This window comes from Festucalex cinctus, chromosome 4 (genome assembly GCF_051991245.1).
Source record: "Festucalex cinctus isolate MCC-2025b chromosome 4, RoL_Fcin_1.0, whole genome shotgun sequence".
Classification (NCBI taxonomy): domain Eukaryota; kingdom Metazoa; phylum Chordata; class Actinopteri; order Syngnathiformes; family Syngnathidae; genus Festucalex; species Festucalex cinctus.
In genome coordinates, this window is record NC_135414.1 from 17125509 (window position 1) to 17149376 (window position 23868).

General features: G+C 42.3%; 1 protein-coding gene and 1 long non-coding RNA gene across 7 annotated transcripts in view; one reads left to right on the top strand and one right to left on the bottom strand.

Moving 5' to 3' along the window:
- LOC144017622 (uncharacterized) overlaps nucleotides 1-23868 on the top strand; it is a 200358-nt gene that overhangs the window by 33415 nt on the left and 143075 nt on the right. The gene's annotated exons all lie outside the window — the stretch shown is intronic.
- Nucleotides 178-22935, bottom strand: sema6d (semaphorin 6D). Of its 5 annotated transcripts, none has more exons than XM_077519377.1 (20): nucleotides 22682-22935; nucleotides 16158-16329; nucleotides 15455-15566; nucleotides 14420-14480; nucleotides 14132-14194; nucleotides 13942-14043; nucleotides 12093-12183; nucleotides 11742-11861; nucleotides 11381-11469; nucleotides 10239-10456; nucleotides 10000-10131; nucleotides 9269-9424; nucleotides 8165-8338; nucleotides 7694-7834; nucleotides 7398-7475; nucleotides 7258-7316; nucleotides 6670-6726; nucleotides 6056-6238; nucleotides 5013-5254; nucleotides 178-4137 (listed from the first exon to the last, which is right to left on the bottom strand). In XM_077519377.1, the coding sequence occupies exons 2-20, from the start codon at nucleotides 16282-16284 to the stop codon at nucleotides 3013-3015; spliced, it is 3330 nt and encodes a 1109-aa protein (XP_077375503.1). In that variant the 5' UTR covers nucleotides 16285-16329; nucleotides 22682-22935; the 3' UTR covers nucleotides 178-3012. The 5 variants fall into 5 exon arrangements, with proteins under 5 accessions (XP_077375503.1, XP_077375504.1, XP_077375505.1 ...); XM_077519378.1 differs by lacking the exon at nucleotides 22682-22935 and adding an exon at nucleotides 21910-22617; XM_077519379.1 differs by lacking the exon at nucleotides 6670-6726.

Here is a 23868-nt window from a genome sequence, read left to right on the forward strand (position 1 = left end):
AGGACTCTTGATAGCTCTGATGGGGCAATGTGCATTCAGGACTTGCATCAAGCCCTGCTGTTACTCTCTGTATACAGACAAGCAGGTTTTTCATATTGTCGAATCCCCAACCTCACAACTCACGTCTTAATCAATCAAACCAAAAATTTAGAAACCACTACTGATTTTATTTCTGTGCAGTAATGTTTTATTTCAACTATACATGCCGTGTTAAAAAAAAAAAAAAAAAAGTCAACAAAAAATATGAAACAAAGACCATTACTATTTACACTTTCACAGTACATCTTTAAAACATTATCTACACGCTCAAATACTCTGGAGATCCAATATATACACCAGGGCCTTGCATCGCGGATGTTGCACAGCATTTCAATCTAAATGACATGACCAAAACTGATTTTTTTTTTTTCTGCACATAAAAAGAGCTAAGACTAAATTTTAAAGGCTTCAATTTAGATTGCAACTGAAGAAGGAATTCATATTGCAATGTACAAGGCAGTTAAGCAGTGTATGTTGAATGTATGTCCGTGTATGTCAGGTTGCAGGTGTCGCACAAAAGAAGAAGAAGAAAAAAAAAAAGAGCCCAAATACTGCTTAGATGGCAGGCAGGAACAAAGTCTTTACATACAATCATTACTTGTAAACAAAATGTGGCTTTGGGCTAAACAGGCAACTGATACTGAAGTTAGGTGTCACCCATGTGGATTGTGAAGTAAAACCATTCTTCAAGTTATCTCTACTGGCCAATAAAAATGAATTTGATATTCTGCATAATCACATCCAATTTTAACGGTGGCTGCTTTTGCGTGAACACCGTGTTAATACATTGGTCGTGGGCAGGGTGTGCTGAATTGAACCGACTGGTCCACAGTGCAAGGTCTAAACAGCCTACATCCCACTGTCAAAAATACATTCACTGCATGGCATCTCTGTGTGGCGGATTCATACAAAGTCAACACCAGCAATGGCCATTCTTTTAAAACTTTTGCGTATGACCTGGTCACAAGTGGAATGTCTCATGATTAGGTCGTTAATTTTCAACACTTTTTGGCCTGTAAAATTAATTTATATAGTAAATGACAATAACACTAAGAAACATTGACATTGCCAATAATATACTGTACTGTGATGGATAATTTTTAGAATAAGGCACAAAATGCACAGATTCATGTTCACTTGCCTAAAAATATGCTTACTCCTTATTTATAGTATTTAAGTATATACACAAACTCGTCATTCCCAGCATGACTTATCTGGACACATTGGTAAATGTTGTGTTGATTGTACACTGGCCACTCACAGGGAAGCTGTACTGACAACGCAGGCATCGGAACCAACACAGAAGGTCAAATGAGCTTTTTAAGTCAGTTATTTTAAGTTCAGTCTAATAATGTAACCAACATAAGGTTTATCGGAGAAAAAAAAAAAGTCAAATTCATACACAACAGTGGCTCAACCTTGAATGAGATATATGCTTTCCTGCTACATAAAGAAAACGGTTTCTGCTGTTTGATTCCAACAAGAAGAGGTTAAAAAATAAGGTAATTTATCAGTCGTAACAGTGTGTTTGGTTGTCGAAATTGTACCTATTGGCTACTCTTGGCATTAAAAAAAAAAATAAAAAAAAATGTGCATACCCATATTAGGGTCATACCACTCTGGTACACTACTATATGCATCAAACACACAAAGCTATGTCTAAAACCAATAGCAGCAAATGTATTGAGGAGGATATCCCAGTGAGTTATGAGTTCCTGTCCCAGTATATAACCAACCCAGTGTGACCACTTTAAAAGTAGCCCAACCTTATCACCTTGAAACACTTTAAAATGACACAAAAATGGTTTAGGCCTAGTTTAAAATCAGGTCATACAAGACCCAAGCAACACATTTCAGCAAGACAGTGGCTTAGGTCTTCGATGGATTTTAAGGTGCGTCGTCTGCATGGCACCGCTCTTGAAGTGTGAAGGCTTAACACGTGTCCTGCCAGTACACAACCCTTCATCCCATCAGCCAACACAGATGCAAACACACGTCATCTTTTACACTCTCGTGTATGCTTGTTACCTTTGCCGTCGTCATATTTGAACCTAACAATTCCTGTATTAGGTTTACTCTCCGCTGCCTTGCACCAGCTGCCAAACAAAAGCGTGGCCTACCTCCTGTTCACTTCACATTAGTGGGAAGACAGTGCTCAAAGGCAGTGAAAAATAAGACCCATTCTTCAAGTATTCCACTGTTTCCAACCTGGTACCTCACACACACACAGACACTGTGGTGACACTGGAGTGCGAATCGGCTGTACCTAAATGTGAAAACAGGTGACACCAAAGTGCAGGTGTCCACACTCTAAAAAGGCTTGGATCAAAAATAAACCAAATTGGGTCAAAAATGGGCCAACCCAACTGAGAGTTGTTTTATAGATTATTAATTTTACCCAACTTTTGGGGCTAATTGAATAACCCAAATTAATGGGGTCAAAAATGAATCCTGACCCACATTTTTTTAAGTGATTTAACCCAAAAGGTTGGGTCAAATTAAATGAATAACTCACAAAGCAAACCCAATTTTTGGGTTGTTTTGCTGGTTATTTATTTGACCCATTTTTAGGGGGTTAATCGAATAACCCAATTGAATTGGATCAAAAATAAACCGACCCAACTGCTAGTTCAAGTTAAATGAAAAACACAAAAGCAACCCAATTTCTGGGGGTGATATATTTTTGACTCGATTTGGGTTATTTATTTTCACCCAACTGTTTATAGAGTGCACCGTATGACAAGCAGGATGGAAATCAAGATAATGAAAAACATCGGAGGAATATCTTTGGCCGCACGTGATTTTTCCCTTTTAACTGAAGCGTAAGTCAATGTGCATGTCACTTAAAGGGGACCACACCTCAGGTTGATACACAGACACACATTGGGGTCAACCCAATCCATAGCCGAGCCATTCGGGCTCAAAGCTATAACTGTCAAGGCAAAGAGCGTCCGCCAAAGTGTTGGTGCTCTTCTAATAGCTGTACTTATTGACCACTCGCATCTGTGGAGTCTGTGGTGAGAAGCCATTAGGTTTCGGGGGCACATCTGGCTTTAGTGACGGGGTCCTTTTAAGTCCTGTACGAGGGAGTGAGCCATGCCCACTGTAGCTGCTTTGCCGGGATAACGAAGGAGGGTTGGGAGAGTGCATTCCGGCCCCCATCATTCCAACATGGGAATCTAGTCTGGAGGGGGGTGTCGGGGGCATGTATGCCCCTCTGTTCATACTGTGCTGGCGAGACACAGATACTCCCATAGTCACCCCGTTGCTTGAGGTGGACAAGGACTGCCTGTGAGAAGCACTCCGCTGGAGCTGATAGCCCCCTCTTGGCCTCTCCAAGGTCCCCCCCATGCTTAGGCTGCCTGTTGGTGTGGTGGGAGTGGTAGACAAGGGCACGTCCACCCTTTTGGTGGGGCTGTGCCTTGGCAAGGAGGAGGAAGGCGAGTACAAGGAGGCCTCGCGACTTGGCACCCTCGGAGGTAGTTCCGTCAGTTCCTCCATGGGTTCCAGTGTGAGGTGTTGCCGAGAGCGGGGTGCTGGTCCCTCGTGAAGAATGGCCTTAGGGTTGGCCACAGAGTCATTGAGATGTTTTAAAAGGTCGTTTAGTGTATTCCTCGCGTCCACCGACCGCTTCTGCTCTTTCCTACTTCCTTTCGTTTCCGGGTTCTTCAGCTTCTTCTCAGAAGGATGTGGCAGAGTTTCATCTCCACCGTCAAGATACGGGTGGTCGTGTGTGGCATTGGGCAGGACGACGGCACTGGGGATGTGGGAATGTCCCAGGGCCAGGTGCGGGTGGTGAGAGTTGGATTTGGGAGGACCAGGTGAAGGAAGGACGAACTGAGGACTCTTGGCTGTTGAGTTAGATTCTTTGCGGGGACCGCCGAGCTTCCTGTGGTCCCTCTCCCACTGGTTTTTGATGGGTTGCAAGCCTTTCTGCTGAAGAACAGGAGTGGACTCGGGTGTCGGCAGAGCGGCTAACTCAGGGGGCGGACAACCGTCACGCAGGATCATGGTCTTGGTGTCGCCGTTGGGAGTTTTCAGGTCTTTACTCAGAAGGTTGGTGTAGAGCTTCGGAGAATCCACATTGGTCTGATACTCCTGGGCACAGGAACAATAAAACCGTATGAAGATTTTACCAGAACCACTGAAGTGTTTTAAATTCTTTATGACAAAATGTTGCCTTGAGAATAGTTTTTGTTTCATGACCATGTTGTGAGTCAAAATACTTGAATCATCTTTTCACATTGAAATGAATGGAAATGCCATTAAATAATGTGTATTTCACAAAGGGAGATAGCATTCATAAAAAACTCCATCCATCCATCCATCCATTTTCTTGACCGCTTATTCCTCACAAGGGCTGCTGGAGCCTATCCCAGCTGGCTTTGGGCAGTAGGCGGAGTACACCCTGGACTGGTTGCCAGCCAATCGCAGTAAAAAACTACAATAATGTCAAAATTAAATAGAATTTAACTCATTCACTCCCAGCCATTTTCACTGAAACAACCCCCTTCGCTCTTGGATTTTGACTGATTTTGCAAGGCCCACAGAATATTGTGTTCTATTGCTATAAAAACATGGAACCTACCAAAAGAAAGATGAGTTTTCTTTCATCAGAAAAAAGTATATTTCTATCTGTTTCCATTTTGCAGCAATTAGTATTAGAATATAGCTAAGTTTCTTTAAAACACTGAGGAAAAGAGCTTATTGCAACATGGCCCTTGTTGATCTATTATACGCTGCTGCCACCTGCTGGCCGTTTTTGTAATAACTACCATTGCTTTAAGCGTTCTCTTCAGTTCAGAGGCTGCATCAAAGCCTTCTGTATACTCTAGCATAAATAAACAAAAAATGCACAAATATGTTTTTGGGACAATGACAATATTAAAAATAAAACGTTTTTATATGTTTTTGGGAGCAAGTGACTTAATTATCAAGTACCTCAAGGCACCGCTTTCTCTAAAGGGTTGTACCTTTACAGGGCTGTCGAAGAGGCCGTTGAGCTTGACAAAGCTTCCGGCGGAGTCCGAGCAGGACGGAGCAGATTCCGCATCCTTGTGGACACGTCGTTGCTTTCGCATGAACGATTCCCGATTGCAGAAGACAATCAGGCCGGCTAGTAGGGCGCCCATGAGAAAAGCACCAAACACGCAGGTGATCAGGATGTTCATGTGGACCATCTGGCTGGTTTCGCTCGCTTGGATATCCCACACACCTACAAACAAACAATAAGGGCGGGTTAACCTCCTGCTGAGATAAGTCAAGTGGTCAGTGACGCGTTCTCCACCAGGAGGCTTGTTTATGTTTGTGCTCGAACACAACCGTGCATGAGTTTCCTCTCCCAGATTTCTCCTCAAACAATGTACCCAGTCATTTGCAAACAGATCAGGCGAAGAAATCGTGATTACTGGTAGAGATAGTTAGGCATCCATATACATTCCACCATCCAAATTGGAGATTTGTTTATTCAAGAAAGGAGGATTGGTTTCCTGGATCCATGCGCACAAAATGGTTAGATCATCTGAAAGCTGAATTAAACTTTTCAAGAAGAAATCAACCAGCAGGAAGTTGTTCGGAGGAGCAATAGGAGTGATGTTTGTGTTCCACTGGCTGAAATAGTCGATGCTCTACGGGAGATTTGTTAGTAACCACAGACATTGAAAGAGTTAGTTCACCCACTGTGCGGCCACCATTGGGTTGTGGCAGTGCAGGCCCAGCCAATCATCTGCCAGCCAGGTTAAACTATTACTAGAGCTAATGTTAGCTAGAATCGAGTCCGCAAAAAAAAAAAAAAAAAAATCAATGAAAGATTGAAAAAAAGAATGTGAAAGGATCATTTTAAGAAAAGAAGAAAAGCTAGGAAAATAGTAAATTATAGAGTAAAAGAAAAGGAAACATAATCTATTCTAGATAGCTGCCACAGTGTGGATGTGCATGTGAGCCTCAGCGTGCATTGTCAGTGGTCGGCAGCTATCAGATCAATGCAGCATGCTGGCTGGCTCCCTGCGGGCCTTACCCTCTTGCCCCCCTGGGAGAGAGTCTAAAGAATGAGACGTGGCTGGGTCATCCTGTAGCACAAAGCCTGAGCCGTAGAGCTCTGGACCGGGCCCAGAACTGGGGCTCTGAGTGGGAATGAGTACTGGGGGAGGTATGGGCCCACTGGGCGGGACAGTGACTGGTGCTGATGAAAACTCCATGTCTGTGGTGACAAACAAATTGTTAAAAAAATGGTTTGTAAAGCATACGATCATCATCCCAGTTAGTCGGCATGGGCAATGGCAATTTGAAAAGTGAAGAGTAAATCATGGTACGGCAACATTTTGGTAGGGACAAAAGAGAGGATACAAAGTTTCAAAGAGGAGTTGCTACAGAACAGTTACAGATGCTTTGGTGGGTGAGCATGCCGGGAGGAAATGAGCGGAACAGAAAGTGATGAGTGAGAAGTGAGGCAAGTCATGTGACCTGGCAAATGGGTTTTGTTTGTGACGGTTACAATGAAGCGGGTGACGTTTGCATTCACGGGAGGTGTTTTGTTGGTAAAACATGACAATGAATGAGTGGTGCCAAGACAGGGCTAGAGATGCTGAACTCAAGGGAAAATAAACCATTTGAGTAAAAGATCAAACTAACCAGAGGTAGGGTCGCCAAATGATTTGTAATCTGGCGCTGATGTAGTGCCCAAAAATGCTAAAAGAATTCAAAAGCACAATGCATTATTATCAGGGAATTCAGAAGTTTAACAATAAAATCCCTTTGAGTGATAAAATATATGAAGCACTCGCTGAGCGTCATTCATTATATTTCTGAAGAAGGTCCTCTGGTTCTGATCAATACTGAGGTTCAGCTTTGGTCATGGTCAGTTGGTACATTTGACAAGGCAGATATTTCAAAGAAAATCAGTAATGGTTACCTTTTTTGGCCATCACTTATTATTATAACGAGGGCCTCTATCATTTGCACCAGCTGAGTATGACCCTTGAATGTACAGGTCCATGTTTGCAGCATTAGTTACAAGTAGCCATGTACTCGTTGTATATGTAGATGTGTGTGTTAATACCAAACATAGACTTACAAGTATGTAGGGACAAATTACTGGAGTGAATACTCTTGTGAGTGTGTAGATGACTTTGTATTGTTTGCTCAGGTGTGTGCGTGTGTGTCTGTCAGTGTTTATAATGCGTCAGAGGACAGATGAAGTGGTATGAAGATGACTCTTACCCTGACAGTCTCCCAAGTGGCCTGTGTTTCCTAATTCAATATCCTGCTCATAGCCCGTCCTGAAAACGAGACAAATGAGAATGTCCATCATCTCGACTTTAATTAAGACATCTTGTGATAAACGTGGAGCTTGAACTCACAAAAGACCGGGTTGTATTCTCTCACAAACTCCTTGAGGCGTCCAACCACAATAGGGATCACGTAATGCAATGCAAGACCTGGTCCAAAACACACACACACACACAAATCACAGTAACGTTTAATCATTCTGGGAAGAGCACAGTAATCATTTGTGGTTTGCTGAACATTAACCCCCGTATGGAGGGCAAACTTGTTACCTTTCCATTTATGACATTCACTGGGCAAAAAGCAAACAGGAAAGGCGCAAAAGTGCAGAATATACATCTGCAAAAGTGTGCAGGAGGGCATCACTTACTTGTGGCAGGAAGAATGCCTTTCACAGCGACTCAGGGGAATTCGGATGACGCAGCTTGAAAAGGCAACGTACAGACTATGTGCGTCTTTGTCTACGTGCAGTGACAGCACGCGCTTATCATCGTCATGGTTAGACAAGCACCTAGAAAAGGGAAAGGTGGGAATCAAAGGTGCATCAGATTAGTGTCTACTCTCTCACTAAAGATCTAATCATGAGGTGCTTTTCTCTCACAGCTTAACAGGCCTTTAACATTTGACATTTGCAAATGATGATGCGTAAATCCAAAAATAAACAATTAAAAAAAAAACAGCAGCGAGAATTGCATGCACAAAAATCTGACAGACACCGCCATCAGCACGAGGAAGCTCCGGTTAATAGTTGCTGACTCTTCAGCCATGAAGCAGATGGAGAAGGGAAAGAGAGAACAAAACAAAAGCAGACAGAGCGGGTGAAAAGTGCACGATGCCTTACTTGGCCTTGTTGAAGACGTCTATCTCCTCCAGAAGCAGACTGTCATTCAGGGACGTGGACGAAGTCTTTGCCAAAACCTTGAGGACAACTCCTGACTCGGAACCGATGAAAACCACTGTGTAGTTCTTGTGCGGGCCGGCTTCGTTGTCCACAGCCAGCGCAGTCAGCCTGTACCTACAACACATTACATATTTGTAGTATTGGGATGCATACAAACCGATAATGGTGGTACTCGGGAAAAAGAAAAATCTCTAATGTATGCCATCAATGCTTTCTGGATATGAGCCATTTTTTTCTTTATATACATTCTTATAAAATGAATTTGGTTCTGGTTGCTTTATTTACTTTTGCCTTATAAAGACTGCAATTGGCTGGCAACCAGTTCAGGGTGTACCCCGCCTGCTGCCTGTAGCTGGCTGGGATAGGCTCCAGCACCCCCGCGACCTTTGTGACGAGTAAGTGGTTAAGAATATGTTTGGATGGATTGATATTAGAATGGATTTATTCTGTTAATGTTATACTTATAAGTAGGGTGTTGTGTTACATTTAAACATTGTTAAATCTAACGTTAAACTTTGTTTGTAAAATGTTCCGTTTGAGTGAAACATGCCATGTTTAAGAAAGTTTTGTGCAGTATTTGATTTGATCACAAGTGAAGGATATAATTGCATTATCGGGTATCAGTACTGCGTATTGGCGAGTACTGAAAAAAAAAAAAGTGAAAAAAAAATCAGTGCATCATTTATGTTTTTACTCCTTTGCTAAGTTTCATGTTGTGCTGGTGTACTGTACAGTAATATCTAAGTATTCACCTGTGGGTTTGGCAGTACTGTGGTTTTGACATTTTTTTTTTCCTTTATGAATAGATACATAAATAACTGTATAGGAACTAGGACTGCATTGCTGTATAAGACAATAGCTTAGCCGCACCATTTTGTATCAACAAAAACTAATATAACCATCATAAATATATGTGTCTTTGAAATGAAATTGAAAGAGATACCATATTTGGCCTGTGTAAAGTTCTCATTTACCGTTAACAGCATGACCCAAATAAGACCCAACATATTTATGATGCACAATTATGCTATTTATGATATTTACCTGACACGTGTCTTGGTGTACCAGGGTTCGTCCCCGATGGAAGGCACAGCTGTGTCCATTAGAGGGTGGGACTTGATGAACTGCAGGGTTTCATCCGGGAACTCGATGGAGCTCTTAAAGGATGCAGCTGGACCGTAACCTGCACAGCAGCCGGGTCTAAAATGGAGGGTTCACATGCACAGAGGGCAAAAGGTCAAAAAGCAGCTCATGTGATCATTACACACCAGGGGGCTGATCAGCATGTGCGGTGAAGTGGATGGAAAGTGAAATGAAAGGGTTGGGGAGCAGGTGCTTATTAGTATCACAAAAAAGGCTTCAGCCGGAAGCATTAAATATGCATAATATGCATGTTTATCCTCCATCAATGATTCACCAGGGAAATGAGGTGCTTTGTGGATTTTTTTTTTTTGTCTTGGACACAGGGCATGCCTCGAAATAGTCGACTGTACGTGTGATAAACAGGTTCAAACTGCATCATCGTATAATTATGCCACATTAATTATTTAATCATCAGCAGATGGTGAGTGTGTGTGCTGGGTCGCGGCTAATAACCTGGTCTTTTACTCGTGGAACATATTTGATTTCACCTGACCAATAGAATAAAAGGTTGACAAAAAGAACGGCTGGTTAGCAGCTGCTGAGTCAAGCGCCACAGAAAGGTCACGCTCATTGTTCATTACATCCCATTTGAATGTTGCGTTGATATTTTCAAGGGTTCGAAAGATCCTTACCGAGGTTTAGGTAGCTTCTCCTCTGGAAATGGCGTCCAGATGGAGTCAGCAGTCTTCTGCTCTTTAAAACGACCATGGAAGACTTTCTCGATGTCGGCCATGGAAAAAGCACACACTGCTGACCCCGGAATACTGCGGAGAAGCAGCACCGCCATTAAATGGCCATATTTCACCTCGGTATAGCCTTCTGCCATCCTTGAAATTAGTCTATCCATCAGCAATAAAGAGTCACAGCCCACCTGTTCATCTGCGTGGTGAACACGCCCACAACGGACGGGACGCCGTCGATGTTGATGATGTCAGTGATGGATTGAAGCACGTCAAAGTAGAAGAAGGAGTCCCCCGGCACGGAGCAGTTCAGTCTGGCCTTCACAAAAGACGTCCAATGTTTCTCGAGGACCCGCTGGGACCCGCCAATGTCGTTCTTGCAGATCCGGGCAACGCGAGAGTAGACCACCTAAAAAGGGGCCAGAGTTGAAGCGAGGATAGCGGCAGGAGGAAGTGGAATTCAGCTGAGTGAACGTCGCTAAAAACACTTTCAGTGCGCTAAATAATGCATCTCTCCATTCTGTTGCAGCTCAACGCGGACAGCAAGAATACACACTTTTATTTAGGCCGGACAATTTTGTGTGGAAAGCTGAGTGAGGCCACAGATTAAAAAGCACAGCAAATGGCTGGTCTAATGGAACCAAGTGACGTGTATTTGATTGTGTGAATGCAGAGGAAGCTGTCGTGTGTCATTCCTGCACTTTTTAACATCAAGCTACTGTATGTTTTTGTGGCATCCTTGTTAATGCAACAAATATTAACATTAAACACAACTGAAATCATTAAAAAATAGCTCTCGTAGCAAAGTCTGAAAATAGCTCCTCACACTCACCATTTTTCATAATGACAACGTATTAGCAAATTATGCGGTGATTGCGATAATTAGATAACCCCCATCGAAGTTGAAGTGTCACCCCGGTACTAAATAGGATTGACATATTTTATCAAGCGTAAAGTGATGGCAGGAGGTTGGCCCCCAGGCTAGCTCAGCCCGACCAGCTCAGGATCGGCCCCAGTCAAATCTGATGCTGGCATCGAACACACAACATCCTAATGCCCTTGCATTCGCCTGGGAGAGAGGCAGATACAGAATGTGCATTCTCTGAGAGACAAATCCTCTCGGTGTGTAATGGTTTTACATCAGGCAAACATCCCCGGCAAACCCAGACTGTTGAAAATTCAGCTGTATTCTAATGCGGTGAACTGTAATCGCATGAACGGGCACTGCCACTTGGGCCGTTTATGTCAGAAATGAATGCAATTGAGGAGCTTTCAGACTTTTTTGGATACAGCATCTGTTCTCACTAGAACGGCGCCTTCAGACTGTTCTTACCTTGCCCAGATTGCTGTGCTCCACCGCAATCTCTCGGTAGAAAAAGTACACATAATTCCCATACTCGGCCGCGTGTAGGAAATGAGGTTCTGAGGGAGAAACAGAAGCAGAGAGTTGAGAGTATTTTTGCATCGTCACCACCAGTGTGCATGTTGAATATTTCAGGGATTTGTACAAGGCTGTATATGACTGGGAGTGACCTAGATTGCCTGAGAGGGAGCAGGCCATATCCCCCGAGGAGCTTGGCAAGACAGGAGAGCTCTCTATCACAAACTCCAACGGCTCTGACACACACCATGCCGTGCCGTGGCAGCGCCAGAAAGGAGGCAACTGAAGATGTAGTGAAAGGGCGCCCGCTTACCTTTCAGCCACTTGGAGTCGTATTTGATGGTCCTCAAGGCGGATCCATCACCCATACTGCGATAAATGACAGAATCGCTGGCCTGAAAGTCAGCCACCGTGGCGGAATACAGTTTCCCCTCTACAAAACAAGACAAACAAGAAACACAGTCAACAAAAGCTGGCCCACAAACACTTCTCTTTTTCTTATTTAAAAGCTTTAATTGGCCCAACTTGCTTTTAGCTGCAGGCATATTTGTAGCACAGCAAGAACACCGAGGTAATAATGAGAGCGTAAGTAGGAACATATTAGCTCATGTGCAGAAAGACTCTTGTGTTCCTGCGTGTAGGCGGCTGTGCTTTTGACCCTCACCTGCAAAAAGGGCAACGTTGGTTTGCTTGGAGTCAAATGGGCACCGTGCCAGCCCATTGATCTCCTCACCATCCAACTCGAGGTTATCCAGCTGAAGGAAGGAACAAGCGCACACATTCAACAAAGGCGGCAGAGCAAATATGGATAAGAAAGTGTCCAAACAGTCCAGTCAAATGCATTGAACTGACTTTTTGAGTTACCAGCCGGTAATGGTCATTTTTTGTGTATCGAGCCAAATATTTTCAAGGAAAATTACTTTAAAAAATTAGGAAAATAGAACTCTACTGAGTCCTTGATTCATTCAAACACATATACACATGTTTTTTTTTATACTTTGTCCGTCACTCCCAAAAATGTATTTATTTGTTTTTCATTTTTTTTTTTTTTTTTTTTTTAATGCTCGAGCATGCAGAAGGCTTTGATACAGCTTCTGACATAAAGAGGTCGCTTAAAAGCTATGGTAGTAATTACAAAAACGGCCAGCAGGTGGCAGCAGAGTATAAAAGCTCAGCCATGTTGCAACAAGCTCTTTTTGAGTGTTTTCACCTGGAATGTGAATATTGATACTGAAACTTAGCTATATTCTAGGGATGCACGATAATATCGGTGGCCGATAATTATTGGCAATTATCGACCAATTTGACGTCAAACAGATAAACGAGATAATAAAGAAATCCAGCAATAATCATAGACATGCAACATTGTTCCATCTGGTGTGGTTGTGGCTCATGTCAATAAAATCCAGCTTCATAGTGCTTTACATACATTGAAACCGTAAAACAGCCGGGAGCGAAGGGTTGCTTCAGTGAAAACGGCTGGGAGTGAATGAGTTAAAAGTGACAGGTAGGGTTTTGGGAGGAGTGAAATATGTTTGTCTTGTCATTCTAACGAACTACAAGACTTCATACATTTTAATTGTCTCTCAGACACAACATAATGGTGACTGATGACTTGCAGGTGAAGCAGCAATGTCCTTATAATACAGTCCGAGGTGAAATATAACCAAAATAGATCCCACACTGTTATTTTCATTCAGATATGTGAACTGAAATGTAGCTATAGGGCTCCTCATGCTAGCATACAATGAACAACTTTCTCATCATAACGATAACGTTTTTCGTTCTTCTTTACAGGACGCCATTAATGTATGCTCCCATGTTACTGTAGGGCCGCCGTAGAATTCTGTATGTTAAAAAAAACATACAATAATGACAGAATGTAAAGAAAATTAAACAGTGTTTGTCACACTTTTTGCTTCAATGGTCATTATGCTGATCTTTCTGGTGCACGTTTTGGCCCCCTGGGAGCAGCATAATACAGACAGAAGGATATACATGTAGCCAGAGGAAACAGCTCAACTCCTCAGCAGAAATATTAGTCGGCCATTGCAAAGGATAAAGAAAACAGTATATGACTGTGGGTATCGCTATATAGTCTGTCTACATGTGCTCATCATTAGCTTTGGCATTGCACTGAAATTCCAAGTTTTCTTTTCTGTCTGTTAGTCACAATATACACCTTGAGTGGTACTAGGCATTCAAATGAAACAGGAAATTGAAAAGAATAAGGTGGTCCAATAATTTCTTCCATGATTGTAGATGTGTTAGCATTAGCTCTATTTGTATAAGCTAGTGGACTGAAAGGCTAAGCTGTGTGCTTCTTTTAAATAGACAATGTGTAATTGTCTTTGTTTTATCTAGATTGCTAATTATAGATTGACAGTAGCTTTCAATTGGGTGTGTCAATAAACAGCTTGAGGCCTCTTGATGGATTGCTTGAAATATCTCGATAACGCCGCAAGTCAGTCAAATCCCAAGTCATTGGTGAAGATATTAAGGTGAAAACTAACCCTGTAGTATCTGCACATGGGGTTAAAGCCATTGGTGCCACAGATGAAGACCAGATCGTCATTTCTGGGAACAAGCACTTTGATGAAGTTATGGCACTCATCCTATAAACACACAAAGACAGTGTTGAGTATTTTTAAGTAATTATCACATACAGGAACAGTTGTGGAGGTGAATGAGAGTTGTACTTACTCTGTGTTTTCCTTTGACGGCACACATCTCTCTGTCCGCCTGGCCTGATCGCCATGTCAGCTTCTGCGGAACCAAAATGTGAAGCATTAACACACATATCCCTGCACACTAAATGCATGTGCACTAACAGGAATGTTCACTCATACACACAACACACGCACACATGAGTCTCTCTTTTCAACTCTCTCATTTTACAACCAGCCTAGTTTGTGATGAATGGCTGTGCGTGTGTGCGTGTGTGTGTGCACGTTTGTGGTTTAAATGAGTTGCTTGTGGCAAGAATCTTACCCGGTAAGGGATGATCTCATTCCTGTAGGATTCTCTCAAACTTACAAGGTACACCTGATCTCTGTGGACAGCAACATAACACACACAATTTGAGTGATGCAACAGAACAAAAGTTAGTTTTCAAATGTTGGTGTTAATCAGGGTTTATGTTAAAGATTCAAACACTAATGAACTAATAATGTGCACAGAATGTGCTCTAATATTAGAAGTGACACAATTGAACCTTGTTTTTCATAGTGTACAATTGCAGGGACACTGATGCATAGCAATCAGCTCATCTGCATTGTTTCCCTGATTGTTTTTTGTTTAGAGTTGAGCCCATCCTTGGAAAACCACATCTGTTGCTGATTCGGATAGAACTCGCTTCCCTCCCAAAACACAAACTTTTGGTTTGGTGGTAACATGAGATCATCATCAAAATTTGGCAATGATAAACAAAATAATATAGTATCTTGTCTTTTATGTCAACAAGAACTGAAAATTCATCCTCAGCTGTTCAACGGGCGTTAAAACCTGAATAACCTCACATTGTTTTGATAATGCGCCAGTTAAGATAAATGCGGAACACCCAACTGGGAACAATAATAGCCTTCACTTTCAGCCAACATATGTGAACACCCACAACTGGTAGTGTGATTTACCTAACCCAAGTAATACATATGGTTGTGATTACACTAGTAGGGGGGAGCCCAGTGTTGGGGAGCAGTTATACTATAGATGTCAAGGTGATTTCTTGCTACAATACCAGTGGCTGGTGGTAAGATTAATCCCAATGCTCATAAATACTAAAAGGACATGTAGAGATGCCAAGAAATCCCTGACAGAGCATCAAGCTAGGTTGATAGACGCTTTTGCTGGATCAATAGCGACCATATACATCAGATGGCAGCCTACAAGCCACGGATCCAATAACACTAAGAGCTTCCCCCCCGCCCCCGCTCCTCCCCCCAGTGCCACTATTTACCTGCCAAGATGCGAGTTAGAGAATTGGTGTGGGGAGATGTGTGAAGGAGAATCTGCGCGTGTTCAGTATACCTGCCAGCGATGAAGAGCGTGTCTTGTATCTTGGTCATCAGCTGAAAGTCGAGGCGATGCTGCGACTCGTTACCAGAGGGCCTGCCTCTGAACACAGGGTACCTCCGTGAAACTGCAAATGCAACCGTACACATACATTGCTGATTTTGGCTTGTTGAACGTGCACGAATATAATCCAATGTGACTCATTGATTTGGATGCTGTGCTTGTGTATAGGCCCACTGATGATACTGTATTTTTACCGTACAGCGCGGTGGGTTATGGACCGTGGAAGATTTGAATGTTTTTGTCTAATTGTGAAGCGTATAAATGCATGAACCTTAATGACAATGAGATTGCTCAACCTTGATGGAGCGCTGCGCTCCATTGAGTGCCACTCTACTTACATACTGCACTTACTGTGAATTAAATTCAATTTGAGGAAGGTTATTATTCAGAGCGCTCAAATGTTTAGTCATTAGTTGTTTGAGCATTTTGTTGCAAAATATTACAGCTTGTTAATTGAAACAAAAAAAAAGAAAAAACACTTAATACTACAGAGTATATTCTTATCACGAATGAAATAAGGACACCATGCAGCACTAGCAGGTACAATACATTAGGGGCTATATTGCCGTTGAATTTTTAGTAACACTGCAAGTCATTGTGTACTCGCGACCGATCTCTGTTGGGATTGTGTGTTTGTGTGTGCGTGTGAACTCACAGTGTGCGTCAACGACATCCAGGGGTGCAATGTCCTCAGGGAAGCTGACTGCTAGGAGAGTGTGTGAGGCTGTTAGCAGCAGCAGCAGCAGCAGCTCACTGAGCAGAAGTGCGGCTCTGTGGCCCATGGCTGCTCACATACACTTCCTGTTGCACACTAGTGGAGATGTTACCTGGAGACATGCACAAAAACATTCCTCTGTTACTCAAAGTTGGAGATGCACAGCATGTACACCATCTAGCCTTAGCAAAAAAAAAAAAGATGGGGGGGAACACAACATCCTCTTTTAGTAATACAGCATTATCTATCCATCCATTTTCGATACCGCCTACTCTGACTTCCAGTCAACCACAGGGCAACAACAAAGCGTTTATCTCTGTAAAGGTAAAGAGCACAGTGAACTGCAAATTTCACAAATGTGACTATTGGAACCAATCATCCACTTTTAGCGTTAAACAATCAAACTCACTTGCTGTCTTATGATCAGGCCAGAGATATGTCTAATATGAAAATATTGTTTTGGCACGCTCATCTGGATAAAGAGCAAGAGGTTATGCTTCTTATAATTATAATGGTCAAAATCAATCGATTGACAAGTAATCAATTAATCAACAATTATTTTAATCGCCGAGTAATCGTTTGGAGCCATTTTTTAATTCAAAATTGCCCAAATCCTCTGATTTCATCATATCAACAATAATTGTTGTTGTTCACCGATATCTGTAGTCCTTCATGAAAGAAGACTGATTATCTTTATTCAAAATAAGACATTTACAAACACTATTTTTACTTTGGAAAACAATGACCAAACCGGTAACATAGTACAACATCAATCACCCTTATTTATTTATTTATTTATTTATTTTTTACATCACCATACAAATACAAAGTACAAAATAAACACCAGTCACTGGATAATAAACAATAAGGGTGGAAAATACACTTCAATGCAAAATTAAAATGAATCTGATTACTCAATCGATTGAATAATCGACAGACTAATCGATTCTACTATTTGTAATTAAGCCATATTCTTGTCTAATATTGCCGCCAGCTTTAATTTTCGCTTTTAACATTAAGGCTGTCCCTAACAGCGCATATTTTATATCTTGCTACTTTATTTTGTTGTTGGCTACGCCTTGATCTTAAGTCTGTAAATATATCCAAGTATATTTGATATAGCTGCGATTGTATGTTGTGGCCGGTGGGTGTTCAAGCATAATCCACACATTGGCCTCTCTTGAGCATTGGCGGGTGGCAGAGCAGGAAATTTCCCATTCTACCTCTCCCTTCATCTGCTAACTAACAGAAGGTCAGCCAAAAGTCCGGCGTGGTGTCTCAGTGTGTGTTCGGTGAAACGGAAGTCCACTCTGTTAGAAGCGTGGCGGGCCCTGCTGCCTCTGTACATCTGCGCTCTGATTGGTTTGTCCGGGGCCAAGCTCAACGCTGATCAGCTCATTGCAACTTCATCACCATCATCAGTGCGCCATCTCATGCGACCTTAGCTGACTTCTATTAGCGCTCTGTTGGCTGTTACTGCTGCAGTCTCTCCTTGGGGCCAAAGCGCTTTATTGCACTGCAGTGATTCACTCCATCTTTGTGTTATGAGGACAAAGCCACGCTCACTTGTTTTGACATTGGAGTAATTACGGTGGGCGCAATTTTTTTTCCTCTTCTTTTTTCCCCCCACTACAACCTAATGTACTGTACTGTAGATATAATAAATACACCAGATGGATATAATGTATTGTAGGTAGTATTCATGTGTACGAAATGTGTGGAGGAGGGCTTTAGAGACAGGCTGTGGCTCTAAATGATTGGTGTACATTTCAAATATTTATAAGGCAAACAAATTATTCATGTGGGCAAAGCCCGAACGGATATAAACAATTTACTGGGAGACGTCACACAGGCTAAGGCATAGATTAGCTGGGAGCATGCTGGGATCCGCACATTGGGAACACATACATCATCATGCTTTCACATTATGTATCTCAAAGATCGACGCATGTGCACACGCACAAACAGTAATGATTCATTTTTCTATTAGCCCCAAAGCACACCTGCTCCAGTCTGTCAGAGCCAGGCCATTAGTGCTTTGATTGATCCACACAGGAAGCAGGGCAGACTCACTGTCTCACTACAGTCATGTGGAAACCTCTCTAAATTTGCCCACTTTATACTTCAAATCAGTGTAAAAGGTAGACCAACTCCAACAAAACATCTGCATCCCCCCATGTACGCCCAGTGTTTGAGTCATCTCAACTGCCTTGAATACGCCATGTTGATATTAATAAGCGACCACATTTTTCCAAGCACTGATAATCCAATTTCAGTTCGGTAACTTATAGCGCGTCACCCGGGAGAGATTGAAGTGAGGCTGAAATGGACCGCTCTATAAGTGTGTTTTAGTCATTCACGGTGCGTAATGGTGGCAATTCGGTGCTCAGTAGGACGCTGAGGCCTTCCAAACAGCAAAGTCATTATGAGTAATGCTAGACCTGAAACAGGCTGTGCTTCGTCTCCATTAGTCCACTTAACAGTTAAATGGGGAGTTTGATGTTTTTGACAAACGAGAGAGATTGTCTAGGGTCAAATAGGCTGGTGTATGTCTACCACGTGATGCTGGAGCATTTCCTTTCGCTGAGAACACCATCAAATCACCATGCTAGCTTGCAGATCAATATGAGACGAACTTAATCTAAATGAGAAGTGATGAAGCGGAGGCACTGGTGTTCCTTAAAAGCATCTATTGTAGTTTTACTACCTCGCAGTTGTGCTCACATCAAAACCCGAGACAGGAATAGATGCCGAATGCACAACAACAAGAGAAAGCGGAGGTACTGTACAAAAGGTAACTAAAGTGAGATAGCGAGTATATCAATTCTATGGCGCTATTATACAGGCAGTAGGCTTTGCGTCGGAGCCAAGCTGGGGTGTGCTCACAGGTAACAGAAGACATACTTTCTCCAAGCTTATTGTTAAAAATGCAATTAAACAGGAAAATAACTATCATTCAGCACCATTACAGCCTTACTGTCGAGGCAAAGGCTTCCCTTTAATGTAAAACAGAAACAGAAGACACCCAGAGGTCAGCGATCTAAAATTACTTGTAAATCTCCAGCGAGCTCAGAATGTTTTCTATTGACTATGTCTTTTCACTCTCTGGTTCCTGCCCTCCAGTTAGTGTGCGGTGTGCATGTACATATAGGCCTCAAACAAGCCCAGAGACGCTGGGCTTGTCACGCAACTCACTGCCATTCAGCCTTGCCTCGCTCTACCTCTGTTATTACTGGCTTTTCAAATGTCCCGCAACCACGCACTTCCCCGCTGATATTGTTGGCTCAAACTCATGGTGTTTAACATGGGGGATGGGAGGGGGGGTTAGGGTGGATTTGGTGTAGGGGTCTCTAGCCCAATTCTGGTAGTTAAAGCTGAGGATTTAGTGTTACGAGCCTAAAATGACAGATTAACACATATTCTCTCCGCGAGCTGTACTTTCGCTGGCATATGTCAGCCACCACCTCTTTTCGACCGCACCGTTGGATGCCTTTTTGCAGGGAAGTCCGATTTGGTGCTCATAAAAAAAAAAAAAGATGGCAAGAAACAGCGGTGTGTGATGTTTCGTGCCTCAATTCTAAATGTGATGCGTGGGTATAATCCCAGTAGGAATAGTACACTTTCGAGTCCAGTTTGAACCATTTAAACCCCCTTTTGAAGTGAAATGGACTAGATTGTCAAAATACAAACGGGCTGAAAAAACAAGTACAAACAGTCTGGTGCCTGCCTGAGCTATGCCAAGTTTCACAACAAACTCATCAGTCTACATTATCTAATATTTCTCGAACAATTTCCAAAACTTTTCAGAGTAAATTGCAGTCACCCATGTGAAGCTGTGGCAGTATCCAAGCTACAAATTAAAATATAAATCAGGCAACTGAATGCAGTGCTGTACATCTGTAGCTGCATCCGAAGGCGGTTTCCCATTGGCCAAGTGCTTTGCCACAAGCACTTAAATGCCAAAACGTCTTTACTTGTAGCAGTGAAAGAATGCACCTCTTTGTTAACATTTATTGTCTACTTCAAACATCAACAACTGACTGAGGGAAACATATCTTGGCCAAGACGAGAGCAAGGCGCACAGGAGCAGCACTTAGTTGCTTTTATTGGGGGGTATGCCTGTATAAGTAACATACAGAAAAATAAGGAAGCCGTCCAGATGCAGCCTCTCACGAGAATAGGCCAGATGATCACATTATTGTCCCAGGAGTGATTATTATGTATATATTCACTTCAGTCCCAGTGAGCCTAAGCTGTTACTACAACCTGGATTCACTTTTGAGGATTTGAGTATGCAGGTTTGAAGGACAGTGCCCTCCTTAACTAGCACTAACCCTTTTCTTTTGAATCTTGGCAAGAGGAAGAGTGGAACAGGCGAAAGGTTGCACACAGCAGTGGTGTGCACAAAAGGGCCTGGCTGCAGGTGTGACCAGGAAACAAAAGGGGGGCTTTGGCCACACAAATACAATGGTGCCCCACCCCCGGTCACTGGCCCCTATCTGTGCTCAGGAGAGCACATTTGGGGGCTACCAAAAGGGGCTTTGAAGGAACAAAGCAAGCCATATAAACATGTTGACTAGCGAAACTTTTGTCACTCGGTCATTTAAACACAGAATTGATTCTGATTTCAAGCTGCAGTTTGGACGTCTATGAGGTTGTTAAAACAGAACCCCGGGGTTTAACGGTGACTGGCCCGGGTGACAGCTGGCTGTAGTGGAGGTTAACTGTGGTCGTTCTGGTCACTAAATTCTGACCCGGTGGCCAGGGACGTGAGTTGAGGCACAACGAGCCGAACTGGTTCGAATGTTCAACCCCGGCAAGGCTTTCGCCAACATCAACTTAGTAGTTGTCGAAACTATGGTATTTTTTTCTGGTAAGGAATTACTGTAACAGGAACAATTATTATTACTATATTTGAATATTCTAAGCATTTCAGGTGCTCACGTGAATTCAGTTTAAGAGATTTGATCGCTCCTTTAGCTCATAGTCTATGTAGCCTTAATTCCTGCAAATGGCAGATTTTCGCAGATAATCCACTAAAATCAGCCACATGCCTGTTAAACAATGGCCACATGATGTATTTATTTCTATGTTATTTCATTTCATGCATTAAGTGGTAATGTTCCAGCTAGGGAGGGGTTATTTTTATATTACTTTTATGCACACAATCCATGCATCAGTGCAGCCACAAATGCTTGTATTGTCCAGACTGGGGTGTAAAGGCATTGAAAGTTCCAACCGTGGTAAATCTTTTCACAAGCCTTCAGTGTCCACATGTGGGACTGGGTACAAAAGACAACAAAGAGGAGGGGACACAAGAGGAGAGACAACAGTGATGGAGCTTTTCTATTATCCGGCAGCAAAATAGAAGTGCAATACGTTCAGTTAATACACGGCACCGTAAAGAGAAATAAATGAGCAAAGATATAAAACTAACACTACCAACTAGTGGGTGCTAGTGTTCTATCTGTCACCTTAATTATTTAATATGAAAATAATAAACAAGTAAAAACTAATGGGATACTGTGACAGGTTAAACACTCTTCCAGTCCCTTTTAACTCAATAATGACGTATAACAGTGATCAAATACATCAAAGAGAATAAAGGGAAGCCAATTTTAAGATTAATCTTAAATATAGAAATGATTATTTCGTGAAAAACAGGTTTCCTTTAAATCGCTGGGTAACCTACCTTAAACTCATGAATGGAGCAATCCGCCCGAATGTCCGAATATTCCTCTGGTAATCCATTTAAGAAAAAAAAAGTGTGTATGATTCTTCTTACGTTACACTCCATTCGGACACGCTTCATCGTTTTAAATCCATCTTCACGGCCCAGTTCACTTCATCTAAACCTTTTTTGGGACTCTTTAGTCCTGGTTCCGGGACCCCTTTCGATGTGACGACTGATGCTCAAAACAGATCCACGACCACCGCACTCTTCGGTGGAAGTAACTAGACTGTCGTCCCCTCCCTCACACACCCACGCAGCAGCACCTCCACTAAGTTTGCACGCATTTACACAATAATAATAAGAGAATAAAAGCCATAAAAGAGGTTCAAAGCTCCAACTCACTGGTGTAGACTAGAGAATAACAAAACTAGCAAAGCCACTTACCCACTTCACTTCATGACTCGGGAGTGATTTAGTAGAATGAATACTCGTAATTGATTTAGCCCTTTAAAAAAAAAAAAGGTCGAAATCACAGACACTCAAAGACAAAGAGTCAAGGAAGTTAATATTCATTTAAAAGGAAAGCGCGTCTAAACGAAACCGAGGGTTACTATACAGTACAAAGCCTGCCGTTAAAAACCACATTGTATATTTCCTGTACAGTTAACATTATTGTTTGCACATAGAGGCATAATTTCTCCTCCAGAGTCTACCCCGTTTACTATTTCGACTTTCCCTCAGCGATAAAGTGGGAAAAATAAGCGCATGCATTTCTGCAAAAGCAACTCACCTCATCTGAATGCTTTATTATTGTGTATCCATATGCAGTAATCCCAGAAAAAAAGGAGGCGAATATATCGCGCGTCGCTCCAACTTCTCCTGGCTGAGAGAAAAACAAACTAAGAAGACACGGCAAATGTGTAATTTGACCCGAGCTCGGTCAATCCACGCAGGGAGAGATCCACGGGCCGCCAATAAGGAGCGCTCTTCTCCAGTCCCTCCCCCACCATCCAGCTCTCCTCCTCGCTCGCTTTTGGACCTCTGCCTCGCTCCTGGCTTCCTTCCTCTCTTTCCAAGAGCCACAGAGGCAGAGAGGGAGAGATAGGGGAGGGGGGGGAAACACCCCTCCTCTCTCTTGTGTGACCCCATATTGCACCCCCTTGTGTTAAAGCCCCCCTCCAACCTCCTTCCCCACAACTTCAAGTCAGCAACTGCTCCTGGTTAAAACTCATTTCAGCCTATTTGAGGCTCAAGCAAGCTGCTGCTTAGTTAAAACATCTTTTAGCAATGTTTGGATTTGGAGAGATAGGGGTAAGCCCTTACTGTATTTAGCAAGGCACCATAAAAGAGGTGAAAGTATACTTTGGAACTGCAGTGGGAAAGTTTGTGGGGAAATAAAGATGACAACCATTACAGTAAAGACATAATATAAATAGTGGTTTAAGTTTAGTTTACCATTTATTTTATCAATAGTGGTGGGAAGTAATGAGGAACTAAATGCTTTATTGTTGAGTAGATTTTTCAACTATGTGTACTTGTGCATGTAATTTTCTGATGATATTTTGCTTTTAGCAAAGTTTTTCTCAAATAGGGGTGTGCAGAGTGCCAGGGAACTTTTCTTCCTTCCTTTTTTTGTTTTTTGTTTTTGTTTTGTGATTCAAGAATAAAGTGTAATAATTACACATCTACTCAGTAGGTGGCAGTGTAGCTCCTATGCAGAGGCGTACTTACAGCAATTTTATGGGAATTTATTCTCTTAGTGCTATCTTCTCATTTCCTTTCAGAATTATAACTGACATTAAAAAATAGTGGTGTTTTGTTTTGTTTTTTTGTTTACTTTTAATTTAAAGTACATTTTATCGTCTATTCTTTTTGGTTTTACTTAAATGCTGTAGTTGAATCAGCCCTACTTTTACCAGTCTTCTTTGCACAAGTATTGCGTTTTTAGTGCTGTTGTAGAACTACCTCAATGCATCA